Raw genomic sequence first — 22,945 nt, forward strand, 5'->3', positions numbered from 1 at the left:
TAAACCTTTATTTATGAAATAATAGTTATGGTTTGTTTTAAAAATGAATGCAGTCTTTGAAAAACGTCTCATATAGAGGTCAAAACCTCGCAACAAAATCAATTAATATGGAACGTTTTTAATCAATAAGAACTGGACATTTCAAATCATGTTGTTGAGTGTGATTTCTTTATTGCGGTAAAAGGATTTTGGAAGGATGTAGGTACTGAATTGGTGCTCGTAAACACTTATGGTCCACACGACGATTCAAGCAAAAAGAAAATGTGGCATGATCTTAATGAACTACTAACGTTTGACAATGTAATGTGGGTCATCTTCGGAGATTTCAACGAGGTCAGATTTGCCAACGAGAGAAAAAACACCATTTTTATTGAAAGAAGAGCTGAATTGTTTAACGATTTCATCAAGAAGAACAATCTGTTGGATATACCTTTAGGAGGCCGTATATATACTCGAATAAGCAACAATGGTGTTCAATTCAGCAAGTTAGACAGATTTTTGGTTTCAGAAAATTTCATACATCAGTGGCCAAACATCAACGCAATGGTTTTTGATAAGAAACATACCGACCACTGCCCGATTATTCTACGAGACGGTAACACTGATTTTGGTCCAAAGCCAATCAAAGTTTTTGACGAATGGATAAACCACAAAGATGCTCGTGACATCATCCTAAAAGCCTGGGATAAGAGGGTTAGCAGCTGGAAACCGGATTGCATCTTCCGGGACAAGTTAAAAAAATACGAAACTAGAACTCAAGAACTGGTTTTTGATCTCCCAATGCAAATTAAAATCTGAAGTGGAACAACTTACGAAAGCCATAATTGACTGGGAATTAAAAGCTGAATCAAACGATCTCACCGAAGAACAAATGCTCAAGTGGGTTGCGGACAAAGAACAACTCATTCTCAAAGAAAAAAACCAACTGGAGATGCTAAAACAAAAAGCAAGATTTAAATGGGCTCTTGAAGGCGACGAGAACAGTAAATTTTTTCATTCTTTTATTCAAAGAAGACAACAGAAAAACAACATCCACGGTGTCTACGTTAATGGTTTATGGTCTACAAACCCATCTGATATCAAATCCGAGGCACATAATTTTTTCAAGAAACTTTAAACAAAAAAGAAATCAAACACGTTCGAGTTAAACAGTTGGAGCGGATTTACAATTGATGCTTCGATGGCCCAGCACCTTGAAATCAATTTTTCTGAACAAGAGGTTCTCGATGCGGTTAGAGATTGTGATAAAAACAAAGCGTCCTGTCCCGACGGCTTCAACTTTCTATTCTTTTCGAAATATTGGGACATCATCAAGAACGACCTCACGTGCGCTCTCAATTGGTTTTGGGACTCAGAATCTATTTCCAATGGTTGCAACGCTTCTTTCATCACCTTAATCCCCAAGATACAAGATCCTTTAAATTTTTCAAATTGCCGACCAATTAGCCTCATTAATAGCTATTACAAAATCCTCTCTAAGGTACTTGCTAATAGGATCAGGAAAATAATCTCGAGGTTAATCGGGTTTGAGCAAACTGCTTTTTTGAGTGATAGATACATTCTTGATGGTGTATTAATCACTCTTGAAACCATCGATGATCTTAAAGTAAAAAAACAAAAATGTTTTATTTTCAAAGCGGATTTCGAAAATGCTTTTGATTGTATCGATTGGGATTTTCTTTCTAAAATTATGGGTTTAATGGGGTTTGGGTCTAAATGGATTAACTGGATTCAAGCTTGTCTCAAATCAACCTCTATTTCCGTTCTTATTAATGGCTCTTCATCCGACCAATTTTTTCCGGAAAGAGGGGTAAGACAGGGAGACCCACTTTCCCCATTTTTGTTTATAATTGCAAGCGAAGGACTAAATTATCTACTCAACTTGGCAATTAAAGAAAGATTAATTAATGGTGTGGAAGTTGGAAATGAAAGAGTGATTGTTTCCCACCTTCAATACGCGGATGACACAATTATTTTTGGAAAGTGGAATAAAGTGGAAGTTAGGAATATTTTGAAAATTCTAAAATGTTTTAAAGATCTCTCGGGTTTAAAAATTAATCTCGATAAAAGTTGTGTTTACGGTATCGGAACCACTAATATTGAACTAAATACACTAGCTATGTGGTTCGGTTTTAAGGTGGGGTCTTTTCCATTCAACTATCTTGGGCTCCCGATTGGGGCAAATCTTAAGCTCCATAAAAATTGGACTACTGTTTTTGAAAAATTCAACAAACGACTTTCGAATTGGAAGGCAAAAACTATATCATATGGTGGTAGACTAACACTTATCAAATCGGTTTTAAGTAGTCTCCTGCTATATTTTTTCTCACTCTTCAAAGCTCCGCTCGGGGTCTTAAGGGAACTAGAAGGTATGTGTCGTATTTTTTTGGGGTGGGACAAATGATTGTAAAAAAATGGCTTGGGTTAATTGGAATCAAATCCTTTTACCTTACGAATATGGGGGATTAAATGTCGGGTCTTTAAAACTCAAGAATCTAGCCCTTTTAACGAAATGGTGGTGGCGTTTTCTCACAAATAACAACTCCCTTTGGGTCAAAATAATTAAAAGCATTTATGGGGATCATGGTGGGTTGGGGTTCCTCTCTACTCCTAATGATTCTAACTTAAAAAAATTAGCGGGTAGAACTTGGTTTAATATAATTAATGTGGAAAACACCCTAACCGAGTTAAGGTGTGATATTTCTAATGCTTTTGTAAGAATTGTAGGTGATGGCTCGAGCACAAAATTTTGGCATGACAAATGGTGTGGGGATGCTCCATTCAAGGATATTTTCCCGAGACTTTATAGACTTGAATCGCAAAAGGATTGTCTCATTTCTGATTGGATTTCGTGGGCCAGCAAGCCCAACTGTTACAACTGGGCCTGGTCCGCTTTACCCAAGTGGCGTGCTTCATCTGAATTTGAAAACTTACTAGCTTTGTTGGATTCATATACCTTCGCAGAGCATAAAAACGATCACTGGTCTTGGAAGTTTACCAATAATGGCATATTTTCCACTAAATCGCTTATGTCTTTGCTCACTGATTTATCTGCTCCCTCGTCGAATTTTTCCCCCACAGAAACCAACTCGTTAATTCCTCAAAAGGTCGGCATTTTTGTTTGGCGGGCTAGACAAAACAAACTCCCTGTCCGTATTGAACTGGACAATCGTGGAATCGATATTAATTCATCTAGATGTCCGGTGTGTGATGATGATTTAGAAACCGTACACCATACACTCATTTCCTGCAAATTCGCGCCTGATATTTGGAATAGAATCCGTAAATGGTGGAATCTCAATTGTCTTAACTTATCGAGCTTAATGGACATCTCAAAACTAAATAACCTTGCATTTACATCCTCCTTTGGTCCAGTGATTTGGCAAGCAACTTCGGTCATAGCCCGCTCAGTTTGAAGGTATTTCGTATGCCAGAGAGACATATTAAATTAATGTGGCTAATATGTTTTGATCCAAGTCGGGTCATACCCAATAACAAGCTTACCGACACCTTAATCGTATTTTGATCTTAACGATTGGATCGTTGATTAAATTACGCAACACTTGAGATTTAAGAAAAATGGTTTTCTTAAATAATATTACTTGATGTGTATATAAATTATGGTATAATTTATATAACAAGAATTTAATTATTTATAGGTTAAATAATTAATAAAGTTAAGTTACATTTTATAAAATTGGTTTTATAAAATAATGTAAACATAACTTATAATATGGATTTAATTATTTATAGGTTAAATAATTAATTAAGTTATGTTACATTTTGTAAAGTTGGTTTTGTAAAATATATAATGTGCAAGTTTATAAAAATGTATTTTATAAAATCTAGTTTTATAAAAACTAGTTTTATAAAATCTAGTCTTATAAAACAAGTTTATAAAAGAATTAGAAGTGGCATGGGAGTATGGAGTAGGCATGCTCTTTTGACTTGCCTTTTACCTTGTTACTTCCATTCTAAGTGCATATTAACCAAGACATTTTGGAAGACCAATACACACATGCAATACACATCAAATTACCAAGAAAAAAAAAACTACATTCTCTCCCCATTTTGCTGTTTCTGGCCGTGGCATTTCAAAGGAGAAAAGAGGTTCAATTTTCTTTTTGCAAGTCCATTCAAGTGTTACAATCAAATCCTAACCAAAAGCAAAGGTGTTGGTGGTTAGCTTAGGGTATAACTACTTGAGGTTTTATCCATTTGAAGCTCCATTCATCATCATCATCTTCATCACTCACTACCTAGCTTGGAGAAGGTATAAACTCCTTTCTTACTTGTAGTTTGTAAGTATGTTTCACAACTTGATCCTATTTGGGATTTAACTTTAATTGGTTAAAGTATAACATGTTCAAAATGGTAATTAATATGCTTCCGCTTTCTTAATTCTTAAAATGGTTTAAGTATATCATGAACTTGTTAAATCCCAACAATGGTATCTAGAGCCGAAGTTGATGGAATATGCTTCGAGATGGTTTTTTTAAACCCACTATATTTTGCATTTTATGTACATGCATGATAGAAAAATGCAAAAATTATAGGGTTTGGGTGGGATCTTCATTATGGCCGAATTATTGGGGACCCAAAATGGGTTTTGGGTCTTCCACTTTGGTCATATTTGATTGCATGTTGAGTTCACAATCAAGCCTTGACCTTGTGTTTGAATGGATGCATGTTCGGTTGATTTATTATTCATTTGGTATGTAATATTAATTCATTCATGTGGTTGTAATATTCATTCAATTTGGTTTGTAATATTATTATTTTGGTTATGTAATTTATTTTATATTTGGTATGTAAAATAGATTAGGTTGTATTTTCATTTTTTAGAAAAATGTATTAGGATATATATTTTTTTTTTTTGTAAAAATGAAGATGCAAGATGGAGACAAGGAAGATGCAAGATTAAGTGGGAGATTTGAAATCTCCTACTTTGTGTTATAACCCTTTACTGGTGGCATTTGTTTTCGGCTAAACAAATGTCTACCAAAATGGTTTGATTGTGAACATATTTGTTTTGCATGCATGGTTGTTTATTGTATGATTGTGGATTGTATGTTTGTATACTACAAGTTAATCACACAAGTTAACAACAAACTAAAATGGCAATTTAATTGGTTAAATTAGACATTATTAACGACATGCAAAACGTCAATTTAATTGGTTAAATTAAAAGTGGCAAAAGGACATTAATAAATGGTTATTGAATCACATATATAAAATGGTTTATATCAAGTAATTGGCTAAATTACAAGACATGAAAATGGTTTTTCATAAGTACCATACACTAATTGCATGTTGGTGTAGGGCATAAATGTTTTCTTAAACTAGAAATAATGGAAACTTAAAATCCCTTTAATTAACAAGGTAAACAAGTTAAATGCCATCCTTATTTTGTGACACTTAGGCATATTAGGGAACTCATAATGGGATAAAGGTCACCTAATCGTTATGAGCAAACTAATATGATTAAGGTGAATTTCGCACACTTGTGGGATAAAGGTCACCTAACCACTTGTGTGTTGAATTTACACGTTTACACAAGTAGGACGAATTGATTTGGGAATCATGAACTTAGGGTCACCGAAGCATGAGGAACAAATAGGCGTTGATGGGATAAATATGCCATGCAAAAGGATTGCATGATCCCATAACTTAGAAGTTGCAAAAGGATTGCAATTGTCATATAATGACTACCTAGCTAAATCAAATGACGGGATAAAGGTCACCTAACCGAAATTTGGTTTACCGTTGGATTCTAAAATTTAATAAATATCAATTGGATTTAAAGGGTATTGATTGTTAAATTAAAATTAATACTTAAACAACTTTGTTAAATTTTGTAGATGGCCGCCAATAACAACAACATTCCAAATGCACCAATAAACTTTAACAACCTATCGTTGAGGTCAATCCTCGAAAAGGAAAAACTCAACCATACGAACTTCATGGATTGGTTCTGCAATCTAAGAATTGTCCTCAAACTAGAGGACATGGCTTATGTGTTGGAAGACCCCATTCCCGATCAACCGGACGAGGATGATACGGAAGGCATGGCTTATTGGGAGAAATATTGCACCGATTCGTTGCAAGTTTCTTGCCTCATGCTTGGGACTATGATACCCAAACTCCAAAAGGATTTTGAGCATCATAGTGCATATGACATGATAACACAGTTGAAGGAGATGTTCCTTCAACAAGCTCGTGTCGAGCGCTTTGAAACGGTCCGAGCGCTTCATGCATGTCGGATAGACGACTCCCAATCCATTTCATCTTATGTCCTTAAGATGAAAAGCCTAATTGATCGAGCAAACCGTCTAAATTTCAACGTGTCTAATGAATTAGCTACGGACCTTATTCTCAACTCATTGTCAAAAAGGTTTGACACATTTGTAATGAATTACAACATGAATGGTTGGGATAAAAGCATTGGCGAATTACATGCCATGCTTAAGACGGCAGAAGCAAGCATGGGTAAAAGGGCTTCACCCGTGTTTACGATCAATGAAGGCGGGTCCAAAAACAATAACACTTCTAAGCCGAAGGCGGCTAATAGGAAAGGACCCACCTACCAAGGCAAGGGCAAGGGAAAGGGGAAGATGGTTACCCCAACTAACAACAACAAGAAGCAAAAGGTTGCCGAAAAAGCTAACCACAAGGAAGATCCGTGCTTTGGTTGCGGTGAAATGGGTCACTGGAAACGCAACTGCCCGGTCTACCTTAAGGAGTTGAAGGAAAAGAGGGATGCTGGGCAAACCTCAGGTAATGTATATATGGTATACATTGATCTTAGTATTACTTCTTCTAATACATGGATATTAGACACAGGATGTGGAACTCATATTTGCAATTCTTTGCAGGGGTTCAAAAGAAGTAAGCAACCAGCGGGAACAACAAGTCTCTTCATGGGAAATGGTGCAAAGGTGCACGTAGAAGCTCAAACAGACTTTGTTTTAAAGCTACAAACTGGGTTGGAGTTTATTTTGAAAAATGTTTTGTATGCTCCTGATTTGACTCGAAACATTATTTCTATTTCCAGTTTAAGACAATGTGGTTTTGATTTCAATTTTATTGATGATGATATCCATGTTTCTTTAGATAATGTTTTCTATTTTAAGGCTTCGCCTTTGAATGGCATTTATGAATTGGTTCATGATGACACATCACATGATAGCTCAATATTCCATGCAAACACCAAGAAACTCAAAAGGGATTTGAGTGATTCCTACTTATGGCATTGTCGCCTTGGTCACATAAACAAGAATCGAATACATACACTTCAAAAGAATGGACTTTTGAAATCAAATGAACTAGACTCGTTTGATGTATGTGAATCTTGTTTACAAGGCAAAATGACTAAAGCACCTTTCAAAGGGACCTATGAAAGGGCTAAGGACTTATTGGGATTAATACATTCGGATGTATGTGGACTCTTTAAGCCCATGACTAGGAATGGTGAAAGATACTTCGTTACTTTCATTGATGACTTCAGTCGTTTCGGATATGTCTACTTGTTAAGACATAAGGATTAAACTTTTGAGGCATTCAAAGAGTATCAAAACGAAGTACAAAATCAACTCAATAAGACAATCAAGGTACTACGTACCGATAGAGGAGGTGAATACCTAAGCGAAGCTTTCCAATATCATCTTAAAAGTTGTGGGATTATCTCGCAACTCACTCCTCCTGGAACACCCCAACTTAATGGAGTTTCCGAAAGGAGGAACCGAACCCTAATGGATATGGTTCGATCTATGATGGCTAGAAGCTCGTTGCTTCTATCATTTTGGGGTTATTGTCTATGCTCCGCGGCTCGTATTCTAAATATGGCCCCAACCAAAAAAGTGGAACGAACTCCTCATGAGATGTGGTTTGGAAAACCTCCATCTCTATCATACTTAAAGGTATGGGGATGTGAAGCTTATCCTAAGCGTTACGTCCCTAATAAGTTGAATGCTCGATCCACGAAGTGTATCTTCATAGAATATCCCAAGGATGATATGGGATATTATTTCTATGATCCATCCGAGCATAATGTATTTGTTGCTTGAAAGGCTGAATTCCTTGAAACTAAGTTCCTAATGGAAGGAAATAGTGAAAGGAAGATAGATCTTGAAGAGGTTCAAGATCAAGTAGATGATACACAATTGATTGACACTAGCACTCAACATGAAAATGTTGAGAGTGATCAAATGGATGATCAAAATACACAAGACGTTCGCAGATCTGGTAGGATTAGTAATCCTCCTGAGAGATATGGGTTTCTCATGGATGGTTGCTATGTGGTTGATTTGGATGAACCAACAAACTACCAAGATGCTTTATCAAAGATTGATAAAGATAAATGGCAGGAAGCCATGAACGCTGAGATGCAATTCATGTATGACAATCAAGTTTGGGAACTTGTTGAACAACCTACTGGCTCAAGGCTAGTTGATTGTAAATGGTTTTTCAAAATGAAAATCGACATACATGGAAACTTGGATACATATAAAGCTAGACTTGTAGCAAAAGGTTTCACTCAAACTTAAGGGGTTGACTATGATGAAACTTTTTCGCCAGTGGCAATGCTAAAGTCTATTAGGATATTACTTGCCATTGCTACTCATTATGATTATGAAATATGGCAAATGGATGTCAAGACCACTTTCCTAAATGGACATCTTGAGGAAGATGTCTATATGGATCAGCCTGAAGGTTTTGTTGATCCGAAATATCCTAAAATGGTATGCAAGTTAAAGAAGTCAATCTACGGATTGAAACAAGCATCTAGAATGTGGAATCATTGTTTTAATGAGAAGGCCAAGAAATTTGGCTTCATTAAAAATGGTGATGAAGCTTGTGTATATAAGAAAGCTAGTGGGAGCACTATCATATTGTACTATATGTGGATGATATATTGTTATTTGGAAATGATATCCCGGCAATGCAAGGTGTTAAAACTTGGCTAAGTAAATGCTTCTCCATTAAGGATCTTGGAGAAGCACAATACATTTTGGGGATCGGGATCTACAGGGATAGATCCAAGAAACTGATAAGTTTGAATCAAAGTACATACATTGAAAAGATCTTGAAAAGGTTCAAGATGGTGAACTCTAAGAAAGGTTTGGTACCTATTCAAAAGGGAACGCTTCTCAGTTCATCTCAGTACCCTACCACGAAAGATGAACAAGAGAGAATGAAGAAAGTCTCGTACGCATCTGCTATTGGGTCAATCATGTATGCAATGATATGCACTAGACCGGATGTGTCATGCGCTCTTAGCCTGACAAGTAGATACCAGAATAACCCAGAAAATAGTCATTGGATTGCTGTCAAAAGTATGTTGAAATACCTTAGGAGGACTAAGGATATGTTTCTAATATATGGGTCTGGTGAGGAGGAACTCGCTGTAAAAGGTTACGTGGATGCGAGTTTCCAAACTGATCGAGATGATTCTCGATCACAATTCGGTTATGTCTTTACATTAAATGGAGGTGCGGTCTCTTGGAAGAGTTCAAAACAGGATGTTGTTGCATTATCCACTTCAGATTCGGAGTACATTGCCACCTCATTGGCAGCTCAGGAAGCTGCATGGATGAAGAAATTCATCGATGACTTAGGAGTAGTCCCTTCCATTCAGGACCCTCTTGAGATCTTTTGTGACAACGAGGGTGCGATTGCTCAAATCAAGGAACCTCGTGCTCACCAAAAGACCCGTCACATTGAGCGGAGATTTAACTACATAAGGGATGAAGTTGAAAAGGGAAAGATATGTATTCGCAAAGTTCACACAGATCTTAATATAGCGGATCCTCTCACGAAGCTCTTACATGGAGCAAAACATACAGGACATGTTTGTGCGTTAGAGCTTCGATATTCTAGTGATTGGTCATGATCTGTTTTAAGTATTGTAACGGAACGAAATTTATTCAAACTCATTAATATAATTATAGTATTAATTTATTAATCTTGAGTCATGTTCCTATTTTGCATATTTTATCCATGAATAAGTAATTATTCTAAATTCCGTAGTCGATTACATTTGTGGGAACAAATGTGAGGTTTAGACTATTATGAACTTGAATTGGTATACGTTCATGGGATGAATGTGGTGCAAGGTTGCAACCAAGGTTCATAAATATTTGTGGGATACAAATATTGGAAGACCCGCCCTCAAGACTTACTAAATGGAGCCTTTGTGGTTGATCACAAGTAATCTTGAGTAAAGGCGAATATCATTGTATCCTCTGACCTGAGATACATATTGGGTTCAGATATTTACCAAGTATCGTGCCTTGATTCTTTCCTCCGCTATTCTGAAATATGGTAGTTCATAAGGAAGAGCTCAAGTATAATGCAAGGTATATATTTAGGACGTATGTAGTCAAGATGGAATTTGTCCCTCTTATTCGTTGAGAGTCAGATGTCTAAGGCCTGATAAAGTTAAATCTAGAAGGGAGTGATCACTCCGTGTCTCTTGGATTTAACATGACATATAGGACGAAAGGAAATAATGAAAGATTCACCTATTCATATTCGAGATGGGAACTCGAAAGGGATGATGTTATTGAATGGCACAAAGTCATAACATATTGGGGGTGATGGACGGTCGTTAGGTGGTATCCATCACTTGCATTAATTTCTTATGTTTCTCGTGCAAGTGGGAGATTGAAGGTATTTCGTATGCCCGAGAGACATATTAAATTAATGTGGCTAATATGTTTTGATCCAAGTCGGGTCATACCCAATAACAAGCTTACCGACACCTTAATCGTATTTTGATCTTAACGATTGGATCGTTGATTAAATTACGCAACACTTGAGATTTAAGAAAAATGGTTTTCTTAAATAATATTACTTGATGTGTATATAAATTATGGTATAATTTATATAACAAGAATTTAATTATTTATAGGTTAAATAATTAATAAAGTTAAGTTACATTTTATAAAATTGATTTTATAAAATAATGTAACCATAACTTATAATATGGATTTAATTATTTATAGGTTAAATAATTAATTAAGTTATGTTACATTTTGTAAAGTTGGTTTTGTAAAATATATAATGTGCAAGTTTATAAAAATGTATTTTATAAAATCTGGTTTTATAAAAACTAGTTTTATAAAAACTAGTTTTATAAAATCTAGTCTTATAAAACAAGTTTATAAAAGAATTGGAAGTGGCATGCGAGTATGGAGTAGGCATGCTCTTTTGACTTGCCTTTTACCTTGTTACTTCCATTCTAAGTGCATATTAACCAAGACATTTTGGAAGACCAATACACACATGCAATACACATCAAATTACCAAGAAAAAAAAACTGCATTCTCTCCCCATTTTGCTGTTTCTGGCCGTGTCATTTCAAGGGAGAAAAGAGGTTCAATTTTCTTTTTGCAAGTCCATTCAAGTGTTACAATCAAATCCTAACCAAAAGCAAAGGTGTTGGTGGTTAGCTTGGGGTATAACTACTTGAGGTTTCATCCATTTGAAGCTCCATTCATTATCATCATCTTCATCACTCACTACCTAGCTTGGAGAAGGTATAATCTCCTTTCTTACTTGCAGTTTGTAAGTATATTTCACAACTTGATCCTATTTGAGATTTAACTTTAATTGGTTAAAGTATAACATGTTCAAAATGGTAATTAATATGCTTCCGCTTTCTTAATTCTTAAAATGGTTTAAGTATATCATGAACTTGTTAAATCCCAACACAGTTCACCCAAGATCGTGTCCGAGATTCAAACTAAATGCTTCGAATGGATCAAATCTCGATGGAAAAACGGTTCCCTAGATTGGCAAAATTGGCTACTTAACCCAAAATGTTTCGATGTTGATCGTGTCACGAAAGTTGGAATTGGCTAATTAAGGGTTTTTTTCACTCAAAGCCCCTTGAACTTTTTTTGAATAGAGATTAAACAAGGAGATAACCGGTACTTTGTCGTTGAATCTCAACACTGTATTCGGTTTTGACCCTTGGCTTGGTTTCAAGTTCGCTATCTATTTGGAAAAACGATTGGGTCGATGAGTTTTTTCCCTTCCTTTGTATATTAGCTCGTTCCTGTTTTTATTTCATAGGCATAGTTATACAGGTACGCTACTGATGTATATGTATTTGTCGAGCGTATAGTTCTCGGGTTCATAAGGGTACTCATCCCCTTACTTGTAATGTTCGTTTTTTTTCTTCAATATATTATCTGATCTTTCAAAAAAAAAAAAAACTCCATTCGACTTTTTATTATATAATATATATATATATATATATATATATATATATATATATATATATATATATATATATATATATATATATATATATATATATATATATATATATATATATATATATATATATTATATAATATATAATATATAATATATTATTATATATTATATATTATATTATTAATAACTAACTATAATTATTTTATTATTCAAATTCAAAATAAAAAAAGCCTAAAGAGGTTAAAAGAAATTATTGGCGGTTATTACATAAATACATTGTTAATATATTAAAGTACAAATATTTTATATTTAATCAATAATCTATGTAAGCTTCGTGATATCCTAAAAAATAAAAAACCTAGAAAATCGATGGTCGAATAAAATTTTTACTTTTCATGTTATCCGGAGAGTTAAGTACTTTTTTTTTTTTTTATTAAAATACATGCAATTTTTAATTAGTCTTTTACATCATCTATATTATATGTATGTATGATGTATGATAAATATTAAATTTTGTTTTTTATATTCAAGGTAAGTTTGATCAAATTTATATAAAATATGAGTGATTGATAGTAGTAAATACTGATAAATTGGGGGTGTTTAATAGCTTTATAGCTCCTTTATAGATTAAAAGAGATGGATGTTTGGCAACTTTATCGCCGCTTGATCGGTACTATTGTCTTCTCCTTCCCTGCTTGTTTTTCAAGTTCGTTCCCGCTTAACGTTAAGTTGGCTACATCGCTCCCGATTTTTTTAACTCACTATTGTGTATAATCCAATTTCTCCGATTGTTCCGATATTATTCTTATCATTGTATAGATGTGTGTAGAGATTTGTAATATTATATTCCAGGTTATAATAAAAATACTTTTTGCTTTTCAAAAACAAAAAAAAACAAAATTTTTTTTTTTTCTTTCTTAACATTGACTATTTTTTGTTTATTTGGAAATGTTAATGACAACCCTTAAGGTTGTTATTAAGAGTTAAATTATTGCAAAAATTGGTAATACATGGAATAGTTATTTTCATAGAGTTGGTTAATTTTTATCAAAGTACAAGATTTAATGCATGTCCTAATCTCTTAATGACAACCTTTAGGGTTGTCATTAGTATTTTCCATATTTTATATAATATCTGATAAATTATATATTAATGGATTGTGTTTTAAAAATGTTTTCATTGGTATATTATCATCAAATATTACATATTAACACAAATGATTATATTTAAATGTAAAGTTAAAAATGAAAATATTAAGACAGTTTTTTTGAGAATGATGAATTAGTTTTTTTTTTTTTCAGTTTGAAAATTATTTTATGATATATATGAATAGTAAGATAAGATGAACACATATTTTCAGAGAGTATTGCTTCTTTCGTTTTAATTCCGGTGACTATTAGTAAATAAGGATAATTAATTAGTATATTTTTTTGATAATAATATTTTATTAAATAGTTTGTTATTTGTTGGACTATAAATTGAGACCAGATGAAGGATTTTGTTTTATTATCAATGACAAAAGAGGAAAGTGACACGTGCAGAGAGTAAAGAAACACGTAGGATAGTTTGAGCTGTGGGCCATTGATTTTTAAATACACATGTATGTCCCAACATGTAGGATTTTGGAAATGTAAGCCGTAAATTGGGGAAACAAATTACGTATAATTAAGGAGAGGAGGTTAACATTATCAAATACAAGAGACGTGAAGCATCTGTTACTTTGTAGATAGATGAGATGTAAACTAAAAACCAACTTACAAGTCAGTTCATTGAATATTATTCACACAATAATACGTAACGAATCATTTTCATCAAACATATAATTGGTGTTTTAAAGTAACTTTTAAACACGTCAAACTTCACATATATCGTGATATAAATAAATTCATACCCCCTTTTATTAAATGTAAATTGACATTAATTTATAATGTTCAACTTTTGTATTCATTAAAGTATGGTCGCAAAAAGTATTCCAAGAAGTACATCCAACATGGAGTGTGTCACTTGATAGGCCATCCGTTCACCGCTATTTGTATGAATAATTATGGTTGATCGAGCTACACAACCCTAGTAGGGCAATAAGTGCATTATTTTATATCCGTATATAGAACTATAGTAGGAAAAATATTTTTTCATGTGAAAAAAGATAATATATACTCCGTATCAAATTAGACACTACTTCCATTATTATCAGTCAATTTGTTATCCTTAGGCGAATTTAGAATTTGGGTACAACTCGTAACATTAGTATTCGAATTTTGATGAATTTGTAACACAACAAAGAATTCATTTCTTTTATGTAAAAACATTTTGTATATACAAACATGCATTTAAGTATGTGTAAAGTGTGCATTCAAACTGGACATAAAAATCTAAAAGGGTTCAAATTCTGAAAACGTATTTATAATCTATTTATTTATATATTTTTCGTCAATCAAATCGCGAAAAGTTGTTTATTAAAAAATTAAATCCCGCCAGATTAATCTTTTGCATTCTTATACATCACTCTCGTAATCTCAATTTATTTTGGCAAACCCAAAATTGTTCCTTGTAATGTTTTTTATATTTAGTAATTTTAATAATAAAATAAAATATATAATGAAAAAGAAAAGAATGATGAAGCAAACGTTAATATAGTTTTAAAATGTAAGAAAGAAGTGGGCTTGTCTTGGTGTGGCCCAAATACGAAGAGGACCATCTGTCGCCTTATAATTCCCTCCCACAGGTCAGAAATGTGATCCACTGCCCCACACCTATTTATTAGATACATCCAAACGCTCCATGTCTATTCAAGTTTAATTTTTTGTTTTAAAGGCGATTTTTTGACATTAGTAGATCATTTATTTCAACGACTCTCATCATTTGTACGTAACACGGACAATCCGGTAAAATCTCCCTATAGGGTCAGTATATACCACCATTATTGGTGTTCAATTGGTTTAAATAAAATCATATCATCCCTAAGGATCGAACCCATGACCTCTCCCTATCTCATGACACAAAGTACATGTGGTGAACCGTTGAACTATGCCCGCAAGTTCTATTCTAGTTTAATTAATCTAATAAAAAATAAATAAGAAAAATCCATCGTTTTTTAGATGTATCATAGTGTTATATTCTCTATTTTGAAAGAGATATCCTTGTCTTTAAATATTTATATTTATATTTATGTTATATACGTAATATTTAATGAAATATTATATGAAAAAATTGAATTATAATTCTTTCAAAACACGGAATTAAAGTAATTAAAGATTAAAGATATTAATAATTATGATGTATCTTAATTATTACATTACATATTTACTAATAACGGTAGATACGTCTTTCTTTATCATATGGATTTCACTATTTACTACGAGTATAATGTGCCACTGACACATGTTAACGCATATTAGTTAATATTAAAATGCTATAATGATTATGTTATTATTAAGCTAATTCATTTGTTAAGAAAAAATTAAAAAGAAAAAAAAATTTAAGCATGATAAGTGATGTCATTAATATATTATTATTAAATGTTATTAATAATTATTTTAATTATTAAAATTAAATAATTTTGAATTATTTTAATTAATTATTTTAAATTGAGTACGAGAAAATATAAAAGCTAGGCAGAAGGAAAGCAATTCTAAATTTATATTTTAATTTACACTTTTAAAATAAAATGACAATCAATATTAGCATTTACGTTCACTTAATACCTAAAACATATATTAAACTGTTTCGTTTAAACAAACACGTGGTTCCACGGGTCATTTCACTAGTATTAATATATTAAATATTAAATATTTTTTTAAGATATATTATTATGTATGTAATTTACTTGAAATTTTTTAAAAGAAATTATGTATTTAATTTCATTTAGTTCTTTGATCTTTGAAAGGAAAGTTTACATTAATTACTTACTTTTTTTTTGAACGACAATTTTAATATCGAATATTCTCATTTGTCATTCACGCATACGTTGGGCGGAAACCGAACCGCTATCCATGCAGAGGACATCGAACCACAATCCATACGGGCATGTGGTCGAGCCTTTATCCCATCGAGCGGGTCAGTAAAACCTCCCTATAGGATCGAACCCATGACTACTCCCTATCTCATAACTCAAAGACATGAGGTGATCCGTTAGACTATGCCCGCAAGTTGTAATTACTTACTTCTTAACATCATGTGTCATATGAAACCATCCAGGCCTAGCCTGGGTGGCCACCAACACTTCCCATGAAGGTGGAGGTCTCGGGTTCAACTCCAAGGGGTGCCCGCATTTAATGACCAAAGCTGGAGGATGCTTTACCCGGTAGCGGTGGAGGGTTGGCTTGCCGTTTACCCGGAGTTTACCTGCGGTGGAGGAGCCAATGTGCTCTGGCCCATAGTGGGGTTCCTCGTAAAAAAAAAAAAAAGTGTCATATGAACACATGTTAGCATAACCATTATCATAATTCGTATTTCATTTAATTTGGGGTTGATTTATTAATATTTCATCATTAATATTTCTATTTTAGTTTAATAGCAACAAAATAAGAACTCCAAGATGCGTTTAGTCTATACATACATACATACCAGTACATGCAATGGTTTGTTTGCTACTCAACAACACATGCAGCTGATTAAAATACAATTTTATTGGACCATACAATTTTGTAGGCATGGAGCTTTAATTTATTTGTAGGTTACGTCTCTTAAAACAATTTCGTTTTTGCACACCAATTGTGATTATATTAATTCAAATAGATATACCCTTTTTGACAAGATTATTAATATTAATGGGAGGCATACAAAGTTGACCCACACGTATTACAAACGGATTAGTTGAACTTAATCCCTTTCTTGATGTGACAACTCTAATTAGTTTAATCCACTTAATTAATCACGAACATTAAGATTAAGATATTGTTTTATATGATGAGATATGGGAGTGTTAATCGGTTTGATTTTTGATATTTTAACTTATTCGCTTGTAACTTTTTGAGAGCAAATCAAAAGTCGAGCTGAAACTTATTACGAATTATTATGTAACCAATAATAAAACAAAAACATAAAATAAACTCGATTTAAATTTTCTCAGTCTTTATTCGATTTAATTTTGTATAAACGGTTTAAAATTAAATGAGCATGCTAAATCCACCCTCCAAACATTTTTTATTTTTTTTTTTAATATTTTGAAGTCAACATCTAAATGTAGATCCATCCGGATCAATTGTATAATGACAAAACATTGATGATATGAAGTTGAAGTGATAACTACGCCCTGTTTTGTTTTAATCTACTTATTATTACCTGTGTTTTTCCTTTAAAACTAGCGGTTTGAAAATTTGTCGACATGCTCATATTTTTTCTTTTTAAAGTAACGATATTCCAAAACATGTTTTGCCATAATAATCACAAAAAGAAACAATCAAAATTATAAAAACTATTAGAGATAACATGGCACATTAACTAATTTTTTTTGGTAAAGGGTGTTCACCCGGCAAATTGAATTAAAAACTCAACAAAATTACAAGAAAGTTCAATGACTATAGAATTGCTCTATAGTCCAAATACAAACCAAAGAAATCAAATCTAACTAACGTTAAACACAACCACAAAGGTTTAACTCCACCCTTGAACCAACAGGAACAACATCTAAAATCCTTCATGAGAGCTTCCATGTATGCTTGATACGATGAACATATGTTGAGTCCTTCCATCTTAACGACATAAGTTTCAAAAGAACAGTCGAAAAGATCACTTGAAACAAATCTTCCTCTGATCTAGCTTTACCCGTGAAAAGTCTTGCATTACGTTCTTGCCATATAAAATAAACCGTTGCAGAAAAAGCCAGCTTTGTGACTACAATGCGAGCCACTTTCCGATGCGAAACAGGAGCTAATTCTGCGGCCACTTTCTCCCAATTATCCTCATAAACTGGCAGCGGCATAACATCCTTTGTCTTCGACCAAACATGATTAGGGAACTTGCATTCAAAGAATAAGTGAGATTGAGAATCTGGAACAAGTTTGCAAAAAGGGCAGACTGCACTATTACCACCTCCATTCATATTAGTATCCCAAACCTGCAAGTGATCTTGTGTCTTTAGCTTGTTCTTCACAAGTAGCCACACAATGAAACTACGACGAGGAATACCCATGGAGTGCCAAACTAACGAAAACCATGCAACCTTTTCAGCTCGCGACCGTATTGTTTCCCATGCCATACGCACCGAAAAGTCATGTAAATTACCATCATTGTCTCTCCAACAAACAACGTCAGGCTGATCCATCGCTAATGGAGGGATTTCTGACAATAAATTTAGCCTTAAACCCACGATTCTGGCCATTTCCAACCATTAGCATTACAAAGCATTGAGACCGTGAATCTGTCATTAAAACCCACCCTATAAATATCATTACGAGTAACAACATTTATTAATGGGCCATAATCACACCACGTGTCAAACCAACCAGACGTTTTTTTACCATTCCCAACAGTGTGAATAATGTGGTTACGAATCACCTCTCGGATGCTTAAAACTTTTCGCCATCCCCAACTCGAATTCGTTGCAATAGGGCTATCCCAAAAGTTCCTTGATTTCAATCGATACGAGTGAATCCATTTCACCCACAATGAATTCTTACTAGTAATAATACTCCACGCATGATAAGACATGAGAGCAATGTTCCAACATTTTAAACTTTTAATACCAAGTCCACCCTCATTTTTTGGCATACACACGTCTGCCCATTTAACTTTCGCTTTGCCCCGTTTCATCGGTCCTTGGCACCAAAGAAAACCCCTCAATAACTTCTCTATCTCCTTAATTGTACTATCGGGCAAAATAAATACCGATGACCAATAAACTTGCATTGAAGAAAGGACAGAATCAATCAATTGCATCCTCCCAGCAAACGACAACGACTTGTTTTTCCAATCTCCAATTTTAGCTTGTACTCTTTCAATCAAAACGTTACAATCTCTAGACATCAGCCTAGACGAAATAAGTGGTACTCCAAGGTACCTAACAGGCAACGATCCCTCTTCAAAAGGCAGCAAACTCAGAATATCATTTTTGACCGGATTAGCCACGTTGCAAAAGAAAGTCGTACTCTTTGCCATACTTGGTGAAAATCCCGATCACTTCTTAAAAACATCCAACGCATCAGAAATGACCTTAACTGAAGCTTTACTAGCATGAGAAAATATGAATAGATCATCAGCAAAACAAACGCTGATGATCTTTTGCTTCGCACATCTGGGATGATATCTGAACTGTAAGACCCTAATATTTAGTATACTTAGAGTATAAATGATGTGCGTATAATGGGTGAAGCGTGGTATAAATCAAAAGGCTCAGATTCTGCCCAGACCAGTGTGTGCGCCGTGCACCCTTGGGTGAGCGCGCCGCGCATTAGCCCAGCGACAGAATCCTGTCTTTTTCTATTTGAGTTTAATGAAGGGCATTTTGGTCTTTTCACATGAGGCCGGATCTCAGGCCATATCAACTGGTTTGGATTCACTTTTGGATCATATTTCACATCCACAAACACTCTCAAATATCTAGAGAGAGAGAGAGAGAGTTCTAGAGAGGGAATTGGGGTTTTGGTGAAGAAGAAGCTTGGTTTGATCAAAAGCTCAAGTGTTAAAGTTGTTCACCTCGTTCCTAGCTACGTTTTGGTTGTTGTGGTAAGTTCTAACTCCGAATTTCATTGTTTGATTTGATATTCAAAGTTAGGGTTTGAACTTAAATTGTTAAGAAACCTATTTAAAACTCTTGAAGTGAGTTTGTTGATGCTAGTAATCGGGTTTATTGTTATTGTTGGTGGATTTTGGGTTGGTGAACAAATCGGTCTTGTTTATGACTTGTAATTGGGTTTAATCACTAGGTTTAGTGATTATGAAAGTATTGGAACCCTTTTTGGTGTGTTTGAAAGACTAATTTTGGAATTGAGTCAAAATTAGGGTTTTTGGGTGATTTTGAGATTGATAAGTGTTAAACACTTAAGTTTGGGTTCATTTGGCTTAATATGACCATTTTCACTTGTGATTAGTGATTAGTGGTTAGTTTGGACGCGTTTGGTGTTTGTAAGTGCAATTGGTCGAATTTGCACTAAGTATCGAATTGAGTTGGTTTGTAAATCCACTCTAAGTGTGTTATTGTATTTGTGATAATGAATTAGGTACTTTCCATTGACGTGTTGCAGAATTACTCGGTTGCATTCATCAAGGCGACAAGGTGAGTGTTAATATCCTATGTGCATATGTATGTGTAGGATGGGTGCGGGTCGGGTGAAGTGGTTCTCGGTTATAGAGCTCACTTCACATATAGGTGGATTTGATGGACTTGCGTTTAGATCCAATTGGCACAGTTGTGCGTTTTGGTTGACCACCTTTGGCGAGGTACACATTTTGTGTGTACACTATCACACGTGGTTGTGATGTGGATGATATAACCCCAATGGCGAAGGGTTTTGATGTTGAAAGTGAATCGCGTGTGGTTTCGGGTTCATGATGACATGTGTAGTTCGGTCATCTTATTGAGGTAGTGATCTCGTGTAGTTCGGATTACTAAGGCTCGTGTAGTTCGGCCAACCTCGATGTTGTCTTGTTAAAGATAGTAATCTCGTGTGGTATCGGATTACTAAGGCTCGTGTAGTTCGGCCAATCTTCATTGTGGTGTTTGGTATTCGGTAATGGGTTAAGGGGTTAACCTTATTCGTTTATATATTCTTATATATATACTGTTGTATTATCGTGATGTAGCTAACCCTCCGGGTGTAGCTTCTTGGCGTTGTTCGCATCGTCGTTGGTGAACTTATGTTTGTTGATGCATAGTTAGCTTGTTGCTTAGTGATCGTACGGTATGCTTAGATTAGCTTGCCTTTATGCTTGGATGCTCCGGTATGCGATATTTGATATTTTGTGGCGTGTCCATTTTATACATATATATGTATGTAGTATATTTTCATTCACTAAGCGTTAGCTTACCCTCTCGTTGTTTACATTTTTATAGATTGCATGGACGTGGTGGCTCGGGTAAGCGTGAGAGTAGTGGACTTGCGTAGTTGCTTTAGAAGGCTTTCTTTTGGATTGTTTAGGATTGGGTAGCGTATCCCCAATCGCCATGCTCAGCTTTATTTTGTATTAAAAGTCGTGTGGTCGAAACTAGTATTATGTACTTAAGGGTAATTTGGGCATATGTGGGCCCGGTGTCGTAAAACCATTTTTATTAATGGAACGTGTTAATTTTAATTATTGTATTATGTTGTGAAAAGCATTTGGTCTAAATGTTTCGGGAAGTCGAAGATCTTTTCGCGTGAGTTGGAAAATCCGGACAGCGGGCTGCCAGGCCCTGTGCGCGCCGCGCACCCCATCTGGTCAGCCCAGTCAGTTTTAAATTTTTTTTTATTCCGCGTTTTTGGTTGGTTAACGGGTTGGGATGTTACAAGTGGTATGAGAGCATGGTCTAAGGGATTTAGGTGACTTGAGATAGGTGCCTAGACTTAGACTTTTGTGTGTGCTTAATTTGTTGCGGGACTTATAGGATTACGGGTCGGAATGGGTTATGGTTAGTGCCTTGCTTGTAGGTGGACTAGCGTTTATATTAGTAATGCGGGTATTATTAATATATTATTTGTGTTATGGTGTAATTCTCGCGTGTGTTTATATCGCGTAGAATTTTGTTTGTGTTGTTTCTATCATCGAGCGAGGCGATCGTTGTACTAACGAGTTGATGCGGCGTGTGTGCGTAATAAGGACTTGCAAACCTTATTACGGGTGCAAATCGTGTCTAACAAGCGATGTACGATGAGTGTTTAGCAAGATGGGGCGGTGTTGTGTGTATAACTTTATACGTTCGTGATCTAATCACTTTTGCATTCCTTAGAATGGCGACGGGAAACGGGATCGAGAAGAACGACGTGGAGTTTAACGCTAGAGTTGCGGCCGCCGTTGTGGAGCAAATGAGTGCGTTTCGAGAAGAAATGGATAGAAAGTATTCCGAATTTCGGGGTAGTAGTGAAATGGAGCGTTGTCTTAAGAGCTTCATGAGGACTAAACCCCCAATGTATGACGGGGAACTGGATCCTTTGATAAGCACAACTTGGATCTCGGATGTCGAAGGGTGTTTTCGTACTATTGATTGCCCTCCTGAGAAAAAGACGAGACTTGCTACGAGTTTGTTGCGGGGTAGGGCAAAGGATTGGTTGGATGGTAAGATTGATCTTGTCGGTGGTGAACCGTTTATGGCGTTATCATGGGATGAGTTTAAGAAGGAATTCTTCGAGGAGTTCCGAACTTCAGCCGATTTGTCAGAAATGCGTAATGAGTTGCGAAATTTGCATCAGGGTTCTATGGATTTGAATACTCTCAAGACGACCTTTATGGCGAAGGCTCGTTTTCGCCCGGAGTATTTGGGGAATGATCATTTGTTGATGCAAGATTTCTATCGGACCTTGAATGATGACTTGAAGAGTAAAATTAGCCGGGGTCAAGCGAAATCGTTTGCGGAATTATTCGCCTTGGCTAGAGGTTTCAAGTCGTATTCACGATCCAAGAAGAGTGAACCTTCAAGTGAAAGAAGGGTTGTTTCGTATGGTGCTCCGAGTAAGAGGACTAAGGGTCCGAGCGTGAACACGGGTGGTGCACGGACGGGTATATCGGATGCTTGTGCGTCTAGGTGTTACAATTGTGGCGTGAGGGGTCACAAGTCTTGGGAATGTTCGGTACCAAAGGGTGATGG

General features: G+C 35.0%; 2 protein-coding genes across 2 annotated transcripts; one reads left to right on the forward strand and one right to left on the reverse strand.

The window, feature by feature from the left end:
* Positions 1-261: 261 nt before the first annotated feature.
* Positions 262-1,117, forward strand: LOC139888156 (uncharacterized). Its single transcript, XM_071871187.1, has 2 exons — positions 262-715; positions 801-1,117. The coding sequence occupies exons 1-2, from the start codon at positions 262-264 to the stop codon at positions 1,115-1,117; spliced, it is 771 nt and encodes a 256-aa protein (XP_071727288.1).
* A 16,746-nt stretch (positions 1,118-17,863) lies between these two features.
* LOC139888157 (uncharacterized) lies at positions 17,864-18,490 on the reverse strand. Its single transcript, XM_071871188.1, has one exon. The coding sequence runs from the start codon at positions 18,488-18,490 to the stop codon at positions 17,864-17,866; it is 627 nt and encodes a 208-aa protein (XP_071727289.1).
* Between the last annotated feature and the right edge of the window lie 4,455 nt (positions 18,491-22,945).

Source organism: Rutidosis leptorrhynchoides, chromosome 2 (genome assembly GCF_046630445.1).
Source record: "Rutidosis leptorrhynchoides isolate AG116_Rl617_1_P2 chromosome 2, CSIRO_AGI_Rlap_v1, whole genome shotgun sequence".
Classification (NCBI taxonomy): Eukaryota; Viridiplantae; Streptophyta; class Magnoliopsida; order Asterales; family Asteraceae; genus Rutidosis; species Rutidosis leptorrhynchoides.